This window comes from Miniopterus schreibersii, assembly GCF_964146895.1.
Source record: "Miniopterus schreibersii genome assembly, chromosome: 8".
Taxonomy (NCBI): Eukaryota; Metazoa; Chordata; class Mammalia; order Chiroptera; family Miniopteridae; genus Miniopterus; species Miniopterus schreibersii.
In genome coordinates, this window is record NC_138109.1 from 33,427,475 (window position 1) to 33,443,877 (window position 16,403).

The following is a 16,403-nucleotide window of genomic DNA, read 5'->3' on the forward strand; positions in this document are numbered from 1 at the left end:
CCCGTCTTCCAGGGCCTCCTAGTTGGCAGAAGACACACGATGACAGTACAGTGTGTGGTGACAGCGAAGCTAGGGTTGTCAGTACCCAGGGGGAGGCGTCAGGGAAACCTGCTGGAGGAGGTCACGCCTGCCAGTCATGTAGCCTTCGAAGACCCCAGGCTGCTGCCCTCTCAGCAGCAAGCAGAGCTGACTTCCCAAGGCCTCATGCCCTCTTCGCTCCCACTCCCTCCCAGCCTAGCCTCCCTGAGTGTGCCTTCCTGTCCTGCAGGTGTCCTACTACAACCAGGCCACATCGGGCTTTCTCAACTACGTGACCACGAATGTGGCCGGCCTCTCTTCGGAGTTCTACAATACCTTCAAGGCCTGTGAGAAGTTCCTGTTGGACAACCGAAATGATCTGGCCCCCAGCCTCCAGACCCTCTAAGCACCCTCAGTAGCCACCTCACTGCCACTCCATCCTGCCAAGGACACGCATGCAGTGCATTGAGGAAGGCCGAGGCATTTATTTCTCCCTGCGCCCCCCCCCATGGGAAGCCTGACCAAGAGGTCCTCCTGTCCAGCACCACTGGGTGGTCAGTTTCTGCCAACATCTGCCAGCAAGTCTTCGCGGTAACTTTGAGGCAACCTATAGTAGACCCGGGTCCTGTCCACGGCCCTGGCTGCCAGCAGCTCTGTCCGCACAGATGCATAGCTGCCCTCTGCAGGGCTGTGCTCCACTGTGACGGTGGCCCGGGGGGAGGCTGCCAGTAACCTGGCCACGACTCCAGCCATGCTCTGGACCAGTGATCTGGCCTGCAGCTGGAAGGACACAGGTTGCCAGAGGCCCTCGGACAGCTCCAGCATATCCGTGAGCAGCTGTTCCCTATAGCCGCTGCCTAGTACCTCCTCAGGCCAGCCTGGTGCCACTGTCACATGGGGGAAAACCTGGGCCACAGCTGTAAGCAATTCCTTGCCAGTTACGTGGCCAGGCACTGTAAAATTGCCGTGCGAGACTGTGGCCCCCACCCACACAGGCCGAGAAAGGTGACCCAGGTTGGAGAGGTGGGCCAGCACGGCCAGGGATGGCCGAAGGGCTGTGGGCTCTGCCATGTGCAGATGGACTCCCCAGCGTCCAGGGTGTGTGGTGAGCTGCAGCAGGCACGACTCCAGAGTCAGGGCAGGGCCACCTGGGGCGTGTACGATGGGCACGGCGTCCCCAGCTGCGGGCTCCTGGAGGCCCACATTCAGCAGGATCATGCCTTCTTTTTCTGGAAGAGGCAGAGGAGGCAAAAGTGACTGGAGTTCGGTTATTGTGGGGGTGTCAGAGGCCCTTGTTAAAGGGGCAGCAAGGAGGTAATGGGCAGCCAAGGATGAGGAGCTGGTGCCTCTTCTGTCTGGAATCTGTGGACTGGGTCTGGGCTCCAGGTGAAAAGCTGCTCTCTCATGTGCCTGGGGCTCATCAGAACGACATGAGAAGCTGCCAGTTCAGCTCTTGGCCGTTGCTAGTGGCTCAGCTCTGGGGGCTGTGCCCACCTCTCTCACAGCGCAATGTGGCTAAGGGCTCAAGAGTGCTGGTCTGAGGGCCAGGAACCCCATCCTTGCCGCTTCCACCTCCTAGTGAGTGGGTTGCTGTAGTAATAGAGTCCCTGCCCCAAGCTAAGGGGAGCCCCTGCAGTTTAGCTGGGAGCACAGGGGCTGCAGGCCTCACCTGGGAGTTGAACTGCTGCTGCTGTTCCATTGCCCTGTATGTCAGGAACCTGCCATTCCACGCTCAGACCATCACCCCCGGGAAGCTGGAGAAGAGGGATCAGGCTGCCCCCTGTGTAGTAGCTTTGCTTCCGTGTGGCATTCACTGTGGGGCCACAAATTGTCAAGATGAAGTGGCCACCATTCACAGAGTGCCTTCTGTGTGCCATGGCACACGCCTTCTAACCCTCACAGCACCCCGCTGAGTAGATGTAATTGCCCGTTTTGTAGATTACAGGAAGTGACGTGCCCAAGATCCTACAGCCAATAGCAGAGTTGCTGGATTGGAACCTGATGGAGCCAGGTTTGTCTGGTCCCAAAGCTGTTATTCTTGCCCCTCACCTAGATGGCTCCAGGGGAGGAATGTTGAATCTGATGGGTCCATGGCCTAACTGTAGGCTCTCCTAGGTTTGGAGTCAAGGGAATGAGGGTTTTGAACAAGGGAACAGGTAGCATCTGGATCACTGATTTGCGGGTACAGCAGAGGGGCCTCTCCGAAACGTTGGAGTCACCCACAAAGAAACTGTGCTGCAAGGGAAGGTATGTGGGGTTTGAAATTTTCTGGGTTCCAATCTGAGCTGTGCCATTGCAAGCTGAATGACTTTGTATACATTTTTTAACTCTTCTGAACCTGTTTTCCTGTATAAAAATGGCATCTCTGCTCCATGGGTATATGAAGCTCAGATAGCATATGATACCAGGGTCTGGCACACAACAGGTGCCTCAAATGATTCCTTTTCCCTGTTCCACCTGGGATTTTCCCTTTCGGTGCCCCACCCCTCCAGCTCTGCTCTTGTCTACCAGGTGCTGCCCTGTGTAGAACCCAGCCCTGCTACCTTCCCAGTCCTCCCAGACCACTCCTTACTTGCAAGCTGCTTGAACTGTGACAGGACAGGCTCAAAGAGGTCATAGTAGATTTGGTGGGTGGCACAGTTGTCTCGGATGTAGAGGAGATCGTCCACTGACACTGGGTCTGAGGTGCCCTGCCACAGTGTCAGGCTGTATCTGGGGCCCAGAGAGCAGGCTCAGTGTCTGCCTAGACCTAGCTGGGTCCTCAGTCCCTGTGCTTGGAATTGGACCCTTGCTGGGTAGGGGCAGAGCATCTGACTTCCCACCAGCCTCTTCTTCCAGAGCACTACCCACTTCCTGGAGGCAGAAGAAGCCCCAGAGGCTTTGGGAATGATAACTGAAAGCAGAAGCCCAGGAAGGAGAGGATGCCTATTTCCTGTTTTAGGAAAGGAACAAGGACAGGATGGGATGGGCACAAGAGATGGGGGAAGAAGTCAGGTGTGGAGGAAGGGGGAAGCCTCAGGACTCCTGTGGGGAGCTGCTGAAGGCAGGGCTGGGCAGCTGGGAGCAGCTACAGGAGGGATGGGGCACTATCCTGGGACAGAGGTTGCAGGTACAATCTGTGCAGCCCCACAGCTGGCTCCCCTGGGAGGAAGCTGTGAGGAGGCAAATTGCATCTTAGTGTAAACTCAAACAGGCAGAGTTAGTTATCCACCACTGGATGGGCTGCCTCAGGTGATCAATCATGAACAGCCCATCACAGAAGTATACAAGCAGAAAGGGACATTGTACAGGATGTGAGCACCAGTGGGGGTTAGACTAGAATCTTTAAGACCCTTCCAGCCATGAGCATCTAGGATCTTCCTGGGAGCACGAGTGCCTAGGGGTGGGTTTAGCAGGAGCAGAGGCTGTGCCAGGGGGCTGGGAGTTTTTACCTGTCTGATTGCCCCAGCAGCCAGCTGAATTGGGGCCAGGCAGCCCGCACCATGACAGCCCGCACAGGGAAGGTGACCCTCTGCGGCAGCACTCCTACCAGCCCCTGCATCTTCTCTACCATGGCCCGGGTATACGTGCTATTTGGGAACAGGGGCAAGTAGAGGGTGGTCCAGCCTGGAGACAGGGTGGCCTCAGGATACTTCTCCTGGACCAAGGCCAGGAACCTGCAGAGAATCAGAGACACCTGTCTTTTAGAGCCTCACTGGCCCCTTCCTCATCTCCTGGGTTCCCATTGCTGTGCTAGAAATTGACAGGGCCCATCGAGTCTATGATATAAAGGCGGAAGCAGAGTGCTAAACAGCAGAAGTGGCTTGTTCAAGGCCCCACAAATGGGGCATGGGTTTGGGAGTCAGGGGGTTCTGGGTTCAGATTCTGACTGTGACCTTGGGCAGATCATTCAACCTCTTTGATTCTCAAAGATGGCACCCCTCTGGGGAAGCGGTGGGTAGGGCCTCTTCAACATCCCCTTATGAACAGAGACAATGAAATCCAGAGCCCTAGGTAGATGTGTGCTCTGCCTGCTATGAGAGTCTCTGAAGCTTCAGATTTTATTTTAAAATTTTATTCAGATTTTGCCCTGATGCAAATTTCAATAGGCAAATAATCCCCAAACTACTGAGTAAAATCAATACTCCAAGAAGATAGACCATATTTACCTTGTGCCACTGAGTACATTTTTCAAACTGCTGCTTTCCAAATGCACCTCAGTTTGAGAATCACTAACATTATGGGTGGATTGTTGGCTGGTTGGACGGACAGATGGATGGATGGACAGATGGATGATAGAGAACAAGGGGCTTAGAATCAAAGGTCTTGCTTTGAATCTTTGCTCTGCCAATTACTAGACTTAAGCGGGTCATTTAACTTTGTGGAGATAGTTCCTGTCCTAATAAAATGAAAATAACAGTACCTACCTCATTCTCATTGTAAGAGTTGAACAGTATTCTACAACTAAAGTACTTAAAACAGTGCCTGGGGCACATAATAAACATTCAATAAATTAAGCCTCAGTTGTCAGCTTTCTCATCTGCAAAATGGGGGGAAAATACTAGCCTAGAGATGCTATGTAAGAATCAAATATGAACTATTCTATCCCTTTATGTGGTCCTCTTTTGTAAACTGTACAGTAGCATGCAGCTGGTGTATGTGAAGGCTGTGGGTGGCAGTGCTGGGATTTCATGGGGGCTGGGCAAGGAATCAGCATTTTAGACTTTTCTAGCAGGTCAAGCCCTGTCCTGGTCACTGGGGTTACAGAGTATACCCAATGAAATCAGGGTTGTGTTATGTGTAGGTGTCAGCTTGGGATGTTGGGGCAGTTTTTGGAGGAGGTAATGACCGTGAAGGTTCATCAGGAAATGGAAAGGCATTTGAGGCAAAGGGAACAGACTGTGCGAAGGCTCAGAGGTCAGAGTGTATGGTATGTCTGGAGGCAAACTTAGGAAAGGTCCCCTGAGCACTTCCTGTGCCAAATATTGAAGGAAGAGGGCTGGACACAGTTGGGGCAGAGAGGGAAACACTCACTGTGTAGCATTGACTTCGATGGAGATGGGCACGTTGGGGCCCCTCAGGATGTCAGCATTGATCCACACAGGTCTCCGCACTTTCCCATCATCAGTCAGCCGCCGCAGGAGGTCCAGGGAGGGGCCCACAGCCTTGAGACTCTTGAAGTCTAGCTTGATACCTGTGGGGAGGAGGCCGAGGGCTTGGGGAACTGGCCCCTCATGCTTAGGACTGAAGGAACTGGAAGATGTGACTCCCTGGGGCAGAAAGAGCCAGTATGGTGTGTGTGTGTGGGGGGACATGGGGGTCCGGGGGGGAAGAGGTTGGGGAAGGGAGGAAGAAAGCATGGGGCGAGATTCTGCTGAGTGTGAAGGGCTTTGAAACAGAACTAACCCAGGGAGGAAAGACGACTGCAGGAGTGAGCTACAACCTCCATCTTACCTGTGTCCAGGAGATAACACCTAGGATGTGCCCTTTCACATCCCCCGTTCCCCCTAGAATTCCCTGAGCCTGGGACTCTGCAACACTGGGCTGGAAAGCCAAGGCAATGAGCAAGTCATGACGCCAGCTGGACTTGCCTCCCAGTGGGGCGATCACTGCACATGCTGTCTGAGAACCAGAGGCCTGGGGAGCTGGGGAGGGCTGAGAGGTGCTTACCCTTCTGGGAAGAGGCCAGCACGGCCTCCAGCCACTGCTGTAGGGTGTTGTCGCTGTAGATGGCTGGGGGGTGCGCCATGATGGGGACCCCTGTCTCGTTGGCTGTGTTGAGCCCTTCTATGTTGACATCTGCCTCCAAGACCATGACGTTGCCTGTGCAAGACACAGAACTCGATTAGTTCTTGATTGTTTTTAAACAATTGGCCTCATCATAAAAATATTGCATGTTTATTATAGAACACTTGGAAAATACAGAAAAGCAGGAAGAAGGGAACTGTCTATCCACTTTTCTACCACAGTTCATGTTTTGATATATTTTTTTTCATTTTTGTCACTGTATAGTTTTTACACAATTGAAACAACACTGCATTTATCATTTTTAATCTTTTTCTTTCAATATTATGACACATTTTCACAAACTTTTGTATGCTTCATTAAAGAAAAAAAGGCGACAAAAGTCCCTGTTGAGGGTACACACCATGATTTTGTTACCCCTCTCCTATTCCTGAGACATTCCTGTAGCTTCTAATTTTTTGCTACTAATAAATAATGATGAATATTTTATCCTGATTTTCTGATAACTTCTGATCCCTACTTGTGGAATTCGAGTCAGGGCAATTCAGGGTCATTTTAAGTCCATATTATAAGATGACTGTCCAGAAAAATGGTCGTGCTTCATGTTCCTACTGGAAGTGCATGAGCTTGCCCATCTCCCTGCACCCTGACAGCACTGAGCTTCGTCACTTTTGTCTTTTAAATTCATGCAGTTGACTGTCAGATAACTGTCCTCTGATAAGAGCTAAGGACTTCCCAGTGGAACGCAGATGCTGGGAGACCCTGCCAGTGGCCCTCTGCATCTGCCAGTGTAGTGAAGGGAGAGGGTTGCTCTTAGCTTCCTCAACATCAGACAGTTGGCATCAGAAGGGGCCCTTTCTCCTGGTTTACACTGACAGCCTCCTGACTGTTCCTCTCATCTCTAGCCTTACTCCTCTCCAAGTCCATTCTCTGCACAGCCGCTAGAGTGAGTGTTCTAAACACGTACTTGATCATGTCACTTCTGTTAAAAAACAAACACAGCCCCACCATTGCCCTGAGAATCCAATCTAAAATCCTTACTATAGTCTGTGTGGTCCTGCATGACCAGGCTCCAGCAAACTCCAGTCTCAACCTCATTCCCTCTCTCCCTCATTCTCCAGGATCTAGACACTCCAGCTTCTCCAACATTAGTTAATGTGCACACAAATCTCACCCAGGAACTATTACGATGCAAGTTCTGGCCCAGCTGGTGTGGCTCAGTGGTTGAGTGTTGACCCATGAACCAGGAAATCACAGTTTGATTCCTTGTCAGGGCACATGCTGGGGTTTCGCGCTCGATCCCCAGTAGGGGGCGGGCAGAGGCAGCCGATCAATGACTCTCTCATCATTGATGTTTCCCTCTCTCTCACTCCCTCTTCCTTCCTCTCTCTGAAATCAATAAAAACATATATTTTTAAAAAAGGTCCTGATACAGTAGATCTGGGACTGGACCCAAGATTCTGCAAGTCTAGCCAGCTTTCCAGTGATGCCCATATGCCGCTGGTCTATGCACCACACTTTGAGTAGTGAGGCCTCCAAGTTGTCTTGTCTTCCCCATCTCTGGGCTCTGGCATGTGGCTGTTACCATGGCAACACTACCCTCTGCAGCTTTAGTAAGCAGGCCATTTCCTGGTCATCTGTTGGTGTTGGCTTAAAATAGCACTTCCTCAAGGGAGCCATCCCTGAACCCCACGTCCAGTCTAAGGCCACCTGCTTCTGGGCTTCTCCTTTGAGAGCTCAAGCCCCATGTAACTGCCCATTTTGCACCAGTCTTCCTGAGTGTAAGCACTGGGAGCAGGGCCCAATCTGAATTGACAATCACTCGAATTTCCGGTGTTGAGATGGTACCAAGCCTAAAAGAGGAGCTTAAAAAATGAATAATAAAGGCTATATTTGATGGACCCTCAGTCAATATCATACCCAATGATGGAAACTGAGAGCTTTTCTTCTAAGATCAGGACCAAGACAAGGATGCCCACTCTTGCCACTGTTATTCAACATAGTACTAGACGTTCTAGCCAGAACAATCAGGTGAGAAAAAGAAAAGGCATCCAAATTGGAAATGCAGAAGTCACTGCAGATGACATTCATTCTACATATGGAAAATCCTAAAAACACCATCGAAAGACTATTAGAAACAATAAACAAATATAATAAAGTTGCAGGATACAAAATCAACATACAAAAATCCGTTGCATTCCTATATACTAACAATGAGATATCAGAAAAAGAAATGAAGAAAACAATCCCACTTACAATTGCAACAAAAGGATAAAATACCAAGGAAAAATCTTAACAAAGGAAGTAAAGGACCTGTACACTGAAAACTACAAGACATTGTTGAAAGAAATTGAAGACACAAAGAAATGGAAAGATATTCCATGTTCATGGGTCAGAAGAAGTAACATAGTTAAAATGGCCATATTACCTAAAACAATATACAGGTTTAATGCAATCCCCACCAAAATCCCAATGTAATTTTTCACAGAAATAGAACCAAAATTTCTCAGATTTGTGTGGAATCACAAGATTCCCAAATAACCAAAGCTATTGGGAGAGAAAAAAAGAACAAAGCTGAAGGTATCACACTCCCTGACTTTAAACTATACTACAAAGATACAATAATCAAAACAGTATTGCATTGGCAAGAAAAACACACAGACCAATAGAACAGAATTGAGCCCAGAAATAAATCCACACATATATGGGCAACTAATTTTTGACAAAGGAACCAAGAATATACACTGGAGAAAGGAAAGTTTCTTCACTAAGTGGTGTCAGGAAAACTGGACAACCACATGCAAAAGAATGAAACTAGACTGCTACACCATACATAAAAATGAACTCAAAATGAATTGAAGACTTGAATATAAGACCTAAAACAATAAAATACATAGAAGAAAACATAAGCACTAAACATAAGCACTAAACTTATGGACCCTGCTCTCAGAGGGGTTTTTGTGAACTTGACCCCAAAGGCAAGGGAAGTAAAAGAAAAAATAAACAAATGGGACTATATCAAATTAAAAAGCATCTTCTGCACAGCAAAAGAAACCATCAACAAAACAAAAAGGCAACCAAGTGAATGGGAGAAGACATTTGCAAATGATACCTCCAATAAGGGGCTAATTTCCAAAATATATAAAGAGCCATGGCCGCCGGATAGCTCAGTTGGTTAGAGCGTTGTCCCAATACACCAAGGTTGCAGGTTCGATACCCAGTCAAGGCACATACAAGAATTAACCAATGAATACATAAATGGATGGAACAACAAATCTCTCCCTTCCTCTCTCTCAAATCAATAAAAAATAAATAAATAACTCATACAACTCAATAACAGAAAAACATACCAAAGAATCTGATTAGAAAATGGACAGAAGACACTTTTCCAAGGAAGACATACTGATGGCCAACAGATAAAGGGAACTCTTGTGCACCGATGTTGGGAATGTAGTTTGGTGCAGCCACTATGAAAAACAGTATGGAGGTTCCTCAAAAAATTAAGAATATGAACCAGTGATCTCTCTTTTGTGTATCTACCCAAAATATTTGAAAACACTTAGTCATAAAGATACATGTATCCCTATGTTCATTGTAGTATTACTTACAACAGCCAAGACATGGGAACAAACTAAGTGTCCTTCAATGGATGGATGGATAAATAAAATGTGGTACACATGTACAATGGAATACTACTCAGCCATAAAAAGATGGAATATTGTCTTTACAACAACACGGATGGATCTTTTTAAAAAAATACTATTTTACTTATACTCATGTATTTTTTAAAAAAAGGCTGTAGTATCATGCTTACAAACATACCAATATTGGAAACAGTTTGATAATGAATCGCATTGAAATTTTATAAAGAACACTCAAACATTAAAACACTGACGGTTATAGAAAGCAGCGTGGGGGAAAACCATTAGCTACCATTTTCATTAAACAGCAGCACCCTCTGAGAAAGACCAAATCAATTGGGAACATACATCTAGCCTGCAAAATAATATGTATTTAGGAAACTGAGTGATCGTACTGATTTTGTTACTTTTACTAAGTTGTTTTATCTTCCCCACACTCAATGCAAAGAAATAAAACCATGAAAAAAGCTGTCATTATTATTCACAATAACAACTATGTAGTTCATTCTGCAGTCCTGGCCGTAGTGCACAAGAGGAAGCACTGCACGGATCAAGTGAATCAAAGCATCATTTTGATTCTGACCCACTCAATAGAATCTCACGCAGATGTGGTGACTGGACTAACTCCGTGGGAGCTGTGAGAGACAGAACCATTTCTGTGGTATCTGCAGATCTCAGTAAATAAGACCTGTATAAGAAAAGATAGCAATCAACCTGTCTATAATTTGTATCTATAGACTCTTTCTTTAGTGGAAGGTAGAATAGCGGCCCTTTCTTGAGTACATGGATACAAGTATTGCTGTGGTCTAAAGATTACAAGATTGATAGTGTCTGTTATAATGAAGATAAAGTAGACATCAAAACCACTGTCAGATTAAGAAACTTCTACAACTTATCTCAATTCTTCAAATAAAGGAGCCAGTTTCTTTCCTAGCTGACAATTAGTTCTGCATTGGCATTGCTGCTGGCTATGAAATTCCCCATCAAAGATAAATGATTAAATGGAATTATCTGGTAGGTATTAGAGTAACAGATGATACTTTTTATTTTTTGAAGTCTAAGTTTGTTGCCTTGGTCTGTGGTAAGGGCAAAAGTAGATAAGAAACCAGGTCTCAAAGCATGTTTCTGAGCATTATCGTTGGCCGCCTTAATAACAGGCACTCCGCACCCCATCTCTGTCTGAAACACAATAGCATGGAGCCCTTCAACACTTGCTAACTTTTATACAGTCATCTGCCATGATGAACCCCTTCTCCCACAGGTTCAATATCCACGCCCTGCTTTCTGGGCTGCCTGGTCCTCTGGGCAGCAGGGTTCATGGCTGTCTGCTGTCACTTCAGGGACAGCTTCAAAGACAGGTTCCTCGGAAAGCTGCTGTCACATGATTTGTGACCTCCTCTGTGCTCCAGGAAGCACTCTCTATACCTAGGATGCCCGGTGACACCAACGTGGATGGATCTGAGGGTACTATGTTAAGTGAAATAAGTTAGGTGGAAAAAGACAAGAACTGTTTGATTTCACGTCTATGTGGGATATAGAACAAAAAGCAACAAATGGCCCTGGTCAGTTTGGCTCAGTGGTTAGAGCGTTGACCTATGACCGATTGAAGGGTCCCTGGTTCGATTCCTGGTCTAGGGCACATACCTTGGTTGCAGGGTCTATCCCCGGCCCTGGTCGGGGCAAGTTCGGGAAGCGACCAATCGATGTGTCCCTCTCATTCTGATGTTTCTCTCTCTCCCTCCTCTTTCCCTTCTCCTCTCTCAAAAAAATCAATGGCAAAAATATCCTCGGGTGAAGATTAAGAAAAAATAATAAAAAATAAAAGCAACAAATGAAGAAAACAAATTCATAGATACAGACAACAGAAGTGGTTATCAGAGGGGAAGAGGTTGGGGGGAGAACAAGGCGGGTAAAAGGGGTCAGTCAAATATATGGTGATGGAAGGAGACTAAGATTGGGGTGGTGACACACAATAAAGTGTACAGATGTTGTATTATAAAGTTTTACACCTGAAATTTACCACCTTCATCCCGTTTTGCATCCTGTCCAGAGCTCGCGTGTCCCTGGTTTCCTCATTGGTATAATGGGGATGAGCCTCCCCAGGCCGTGAATGCAGGACATGGACATAAAAGCACATCGTGAACTGTGAGGGGCACTATGAGGGTAGCCTTTATTTGTATGGCTTGAACCCAAAGGCCTTTCTTATCTTAACCTTTGGTTACCTGGGAATACAGAGACTGGGGCCCAGAGGGTTAGCCTCAGCGAGGCCCACAGAAGCCAGGCCCAAAGGGGCAGCGGGGCAGATACGAGGATACCCAAGCCATTGGGTGCTGAGGGGTCTCCTACCCCATCTAACTGGCCAGTTCCTGTCAGGGAGGTGGGCTGCATCGGGAGGGAGCCAGGACTCAATGCTGCTGCCTCCTCGACTTGCACTAGCTGCTTCCCTTGAGACACCATGGGCCCCTTAAAGACAGGGTCACATCTCACTTGTAAATCTTCCTCCTGAGATTGGTCCAGAGCAGGGGCCAGGCAAATGTTCAGCAAAGTGGATTAAAAACTGAGGGGGAGTGTGTCCTGGACCTAACCTGCCTCTTTGTGATCACCACCTGGGTCCAGGTTCTTCCTGGAAAAATTTTCACCCTTATCATTAAAAGCTGTTACTTGCCTTCTAGATGCTGAATCTGGGGGCCCAACTTGCTGGGGCGGGGTATGAAGAAGGAACAGGAGATGAGGGAAGGATCAGGTTGCTGCAGCCATAGGGGCGCAGCCAGGAAGGGAAAGGACAGAAAGTTACCAAGACCTCCCCTGCCGCGCCCCCCCCCCCCCCCCCCCCGCCGCCCTGCCCACCCCCCACCAGCTCTACACTTCACATCCAGGCAGGAGAACATGGTGGCTGAATGTGCAGACCTTGAACCCATTCTGCTAGCCTCCAGTCCCAGTGCTAACACTTGCAAAGCTGTGACCTTGACCTCTCAGGTTACTTGACCTCTCTGTGCCTCCTTCTCATTTACTAGAATTAAATAATAAAATATCCCTGGTTAGGCATTCACTAGGTGTTAATTATTATTTACATGGAGTAGCTCACTTAACTAGGTGACGATATGTCCCCGTTTGCTCAGGATAGTCTGATATATTTCTATTATCTCTGCATAATTATTAATAATGATCTCTTCTACTATCAAAAGTGCCCTGGTTGGAATGATCAATGATAGTCATCCTACCAACACACATTTTGCAGAGGGAAGAACTGAGCTGCAGATAGGTAGAGTCACTTGTCCCAAATCACTTTGCTGGCAAAGGGTCAAGGTAAAATTTGAACTTAGTTCTGTCTGCTTCCCTGGCCTTCACTCAGGCCCCTCCTCTCCGCATGGATGTCCAGTCATGTGTAAGATGATTTCACCAGTTTAACTCTACCACTGGCTCCCCATCAGGATCCCCACCTCAATTGTGGCACCACCCTCCTCCCAGGGGCCTTCCATAGAGACCTGGCTGGACTATCAGGCCTTATCTCCCAGATAAGAGTCCTTCCTTTCTGGTGTGGCTCCCTCATCTGCCTTTCTTATCACCAAGGTCTTGCTATCAGCTTTCTATCAGAGGAGATCCCTGAAGCTCAGCAAAATGGCTCCCCCCAGCCTGTGGTGACCTCTCCTCTGTGGACTACCAAGTCCTCCCTAACCATTCATTCACTCATTTATTTATTCATTCAGCAAACTTTTCTAAGGCACTTACTCCCAGGCCCTCAGGTGTGGTAACCCTGTAGCAAGAATAGCTAGAGGCTTGGTGCCTAGGCCTTGCTCTGCTTCAGACCTACTGTGTGACCTTGGACAAGACTGCTTCCCACTCTGGACCCCAGTTTCCTCATCTGAGATAGAGGGATTTTGGTTGAGCAGTGGTTCTGAAAGTGTAGCCCTGGGGCCAGCATCATCAGTGCCTCCTAGGAACTTATCAGAAATGCAAATTCTCAGACCCCACCCCAGAATCACTGACTCAGAAACTCTGAGGGGTGGGGTCGACAATCTGTATCTTCTGAAACTTGCTCAAATTTGAGGGTCATGCTTTTCGTTTGGGATAGTTATTGCTTTAGAGTTTCCTGTTTTTCTTGTTGAACTGGGTCGGGCATAATGCAGCAAATGCGGAGGCCAAGAGCACGGAGCCAACTGCTCTGGGTTCCTATGTTGTTGGCTTAGCGACTTTTGGTGTCACCTTGGGTAAGTCACCCAACTTTTCTGAGCCTCCTTTTTAGTTTTGTCACAGTTTGCTCATAGACCAGGAGAACCCACTTGGAGCCCACTTGAAACAGGTTGCTTGTAGACCCAGGAGAACCCACTTGGAACATGTGTGCACATCTCTGCCGTGAGCAATACCAGGCTAGTTGCAATAATCATTCTGAATTGGACACTCAGAGGAGCTACATGATTTGCTCGGGATTTTACAGCTTGTGTTTGGTAGCTCTGGGCCTCAAACACATGTTTTCTGGTTTCCTTAGGGTTTGAGGGCAAAGGCCTCCTTAGCAGGGACAGTTGTCACCTGACAGGTCATGGGAGGGGTAGCTGGGAGAGAGGGCAGGACATGACGACTTTGGAATCAGACTTCTGGTTCATGTCCTAGGCTCAGAGCTTATCAGCTGCACAGCTTGAGCCAGTCCCTTAACCTCTCTGAGACCCCACTTCCTTGTGTAGAGCAGGACAAGCCATGTGATTATCCATCATAGTGCCACAAGTGGTGCTGTCTCATCCCCACCCCGGCTCTCCCTCTCAGACAGGCCAGTAAGCCAGGACAAGCGAAATAGGGAAACTGAGACAGAGAGTTAAAATAAGCACTTTAACTTATAGTAAGTGCAGTGGCAGTTCCTCCCAGAAAAACCCCTGAACCTCTCCCCAAGGCTCCTTTGTCTGTGACTTTTTAGTGAACCAAAGCAGACCAGCCTAGACTAATTTCCCCAGCCCTTTGTTGTTTCACTGTCCCCAGCTTTAATAAACATTCTCTAAAATTCACCTGGACTCGTGCTGTGAAATTTTTCCTGCATAAAGTCAAGAACCCACACACTACTGGCCAGTCCTAGGCAAATCCGCTAAAGGCCAGGTCCCTTTTCCGGTAACACCTGCATCTCCTCCACTCCTGCCCTGGCCTATCTCAGTCCTCACAGCTGGACTTACTCTCCAGGGCAGCCCTCATATCCTTCTGGCTGTTGGCAGCATGGTACCAGGTGACCAGCAGGCCATCCCGTTGGCTGATCCGGCCCAGGCTCAGCAAGTAGTCCAGCATGTCTGCATCGGGGCGGCAAGCTGCATCCTCCTTACAGCCTAGAAGGAAGGCCAAGGGTGCTGTTAGCGTCAGTTCTTGCCCAAGCCCAGAACTCCTGTCCATTCTCCCACCCTCCCTCTCTGGGCTCTCAGCATGCCATCTAGCAGAGAGACAGTGGGACCTGAATCATCAGTGCTAAGAGGGAGGGAAATACATGGACTTCTGGGTGCAAGGAGACTCTGAACCAGCTTGGGGGTAGTTAAGCAGTTTACAGAGAAGGGAATATTTATGGGGGCGCCTTAAAGGATGGATATAAATTCGACAGAAAAGGGGGGTAGGTTATTCCAGACAGGACCTTATAAGCAAAGGCTTGACTATAGGAAATAGGGGCTGCCTAAAGGAATGGCCATTGGCTTGGTACAGATGGAATATAGGAAAGTGGAATAGGGCAAGAATGGAAAAGAGGGTTGTGATTAGGTCGCAAATGGCCTTGACCGCCAGCAAAGGAGTTGTGCGTGCGCTGAGGGCAGCGAGTGAATTCTGTGTTAAGGCCTCACTGGCAGCAGAGAGACTGTGGGGGAGGGGGAAGGCTGCTGCAGGGGTCCAGGAGGAGCCTGTGGAGGGCAGAAGGCAGGAGCCTCAAGGTGCAGGGCCTGAGGAGACAGGCCTGAGGCAAAAGGATGAGGCAAGGTTGCTCCCTGGTCCCTGTGTGAATGGAGGGGGCACAGGGACAAGCAGGTATGGGGGGCGAAGGAATGAATTTGGCTCTGTGTGCTGAGTTTGAGATGCCCACATGACCTCCAAGAAGAAATGCCTATCTGGGAGCACAGGAGGGAGTCTAGGCTGTTGAAGACCAAGATTTGTTGTGGTCTTCAGGCATCTGAAGCCTGTGAAGGAGGAAGGGAAAGAAGGCCAATGGGACCTTCTTCGCGGGAGAAGTTCTGGCGTGGTTGGTAATGGGAGAGGCAAATGGAGCTGTGATGGGGGTGAGTCTTGGGGGGGATGCGGGATGGGAGAGAAGGCCATCAGAGCTGTAGATGAGGGGAGGACCAGGAGGGTGGATGAGGACAGGCTAGATCTGCCTTGGTGAGAACAAGGAGTGAGCGATAGGGGAAGCCAACCTAATGGCATGGTGGGGAGGCCCCTACCTGGCTGAGTGACCTCCAGCAGCGTGAAGCCCAGGACCAATCCGATGACGCACACCACAATCACACTGGCAACACCGACAATGGTCCACTTGTTTGAGCACCTCTTGCAGGCCATGATAACCCTTTCTGGAGAGTGCCTCCCAAATCCTCACAGCCCAGAGTCCCTAAAAGCTCTGCAGCTGGGGTCGGGCGGGAGGCAGGAGCTCCCAGCAGCACCGATTTTTCTCCCAGGGCAGGGCAGCTCCTGCAGGGGTGGAATGCCCCTGGAGCTCCTCCTCCCTCCCCACCCTCCTTCTCCTCCCTTATGCTTCCAGGATCTTAACGGGTCAAGCAGAAAATCCTGCCAATATGAACTTTGAGCACATTAAGAGACAGCAGAGGATGTTGGCCCGAGCCCCCACCCCGTGCTGATCTGACCTGCCTGGGAGTTGAGAAACCAGGGATCTAGACCTCAATTTTCTGGAGACCTGCAACAAGTGTCTTCCCTTCTTTGGTCCTGTTTTCCCCATTTGTAAAAGGAGGCAGCTGGATTGTCCTTTCCTCTTTCTGCCCTGCCCTTAGGGAGTTAAGAAGATCAGGCAAGGCCTGGTGACAAGGACAGATTAGATCTGCCAAAGGAACTGCCTTT

The 16,403-nt window shown here is 48.7% G+C and overlaps 2 protein-coding genes across 5 annotated transcripts in view; one reads left to right on the forward strand and one right to left on the reverse strand.

Annotated features, from left to right (window-relative positions):
- The window catches only part of ACOT11 (acyl-CoA thioesterase 11), a 41,107-nt gene extending 36,593 nt beyond the window's left edge, over window positions 1-4,514 (forward strand). For all 3 annotated transcript variants that reach the window (XM_081145094.1, XM_081145095.1, XM_081145096.1), the window contains exon 16: window positions 269-4,514. In XM_081145094.1, the coding sequence (XP_081001220.1) occupies window positions 269-424 (156 nt within the window). In that variant the 3' untranslated portion in view covers window positions 425-4,514. The remainder of the gene's footprint in view (window positions 1-268) is intronic.
- Window positions 481-16,086, reverse strand: FAM151A (family with sequence similarity 151 member A). Of its 2 annotated transcripts, XM_081145097.1 has the most exons (8): window positions 15,776-16,086; window positions 14,540-14,686; window positions 5,668-5,820; window positions 5,032-5,191; window positions 3,450-3,674; window positions 2,591-2,730; window positions 1,688-1,831; window positions 481-1,247 (listed from the first exon to the last, which is right to left on the reverse strand). In XM_081145097.1, exons 1-8 carry the CDS (start codon window positions 15,888-15,890, stop codon window positions 574-576), a joined length of 1,758 nt encoding a protein of 585 aa, XP_081001223.1. In that variant the 5' UTR covers window positions 15,891-16,086; the 3' UTR covers window positions 481-573. The 2 variants fall into 2 exon arrangements, with proteins under 2 accessions (XP_081001223.1, XP_081001224.1); XM_081145098.1 differs by lacking the exon at window positions 3,450-3,674 and having other exon boundaries at window positions 15,776-16,004.
- Window positions 16,087-16,403: the final 317 nt, after the last annotated feature.

Excerpts from the sequence above, each read along its gene's own strand:
- FAM151A (XM_081145097.1), bottom strand. The coding sequence starts at position 15,890 with ATGGCCTGCAAGAGGTGCTCAAACAAGTGGACCATTGTCGGTGTTGCC. Across the intron at positions 5,821-14,539 it reads TATGAGGGCTGCCCTGGAGA|GCAACGTCATGGTCTTGGAG; the intron begins GTAAGTCCAGCT and ends TGTCTTGCACAG. Across the intron at positions 2,731-3,449 it reads CTGCTGGGGCAATCAGACAG|ATACAGCCTGACACTGTGGC; the intron begins GTAAAAACTCCC and ends TCTGGGCCCCAG.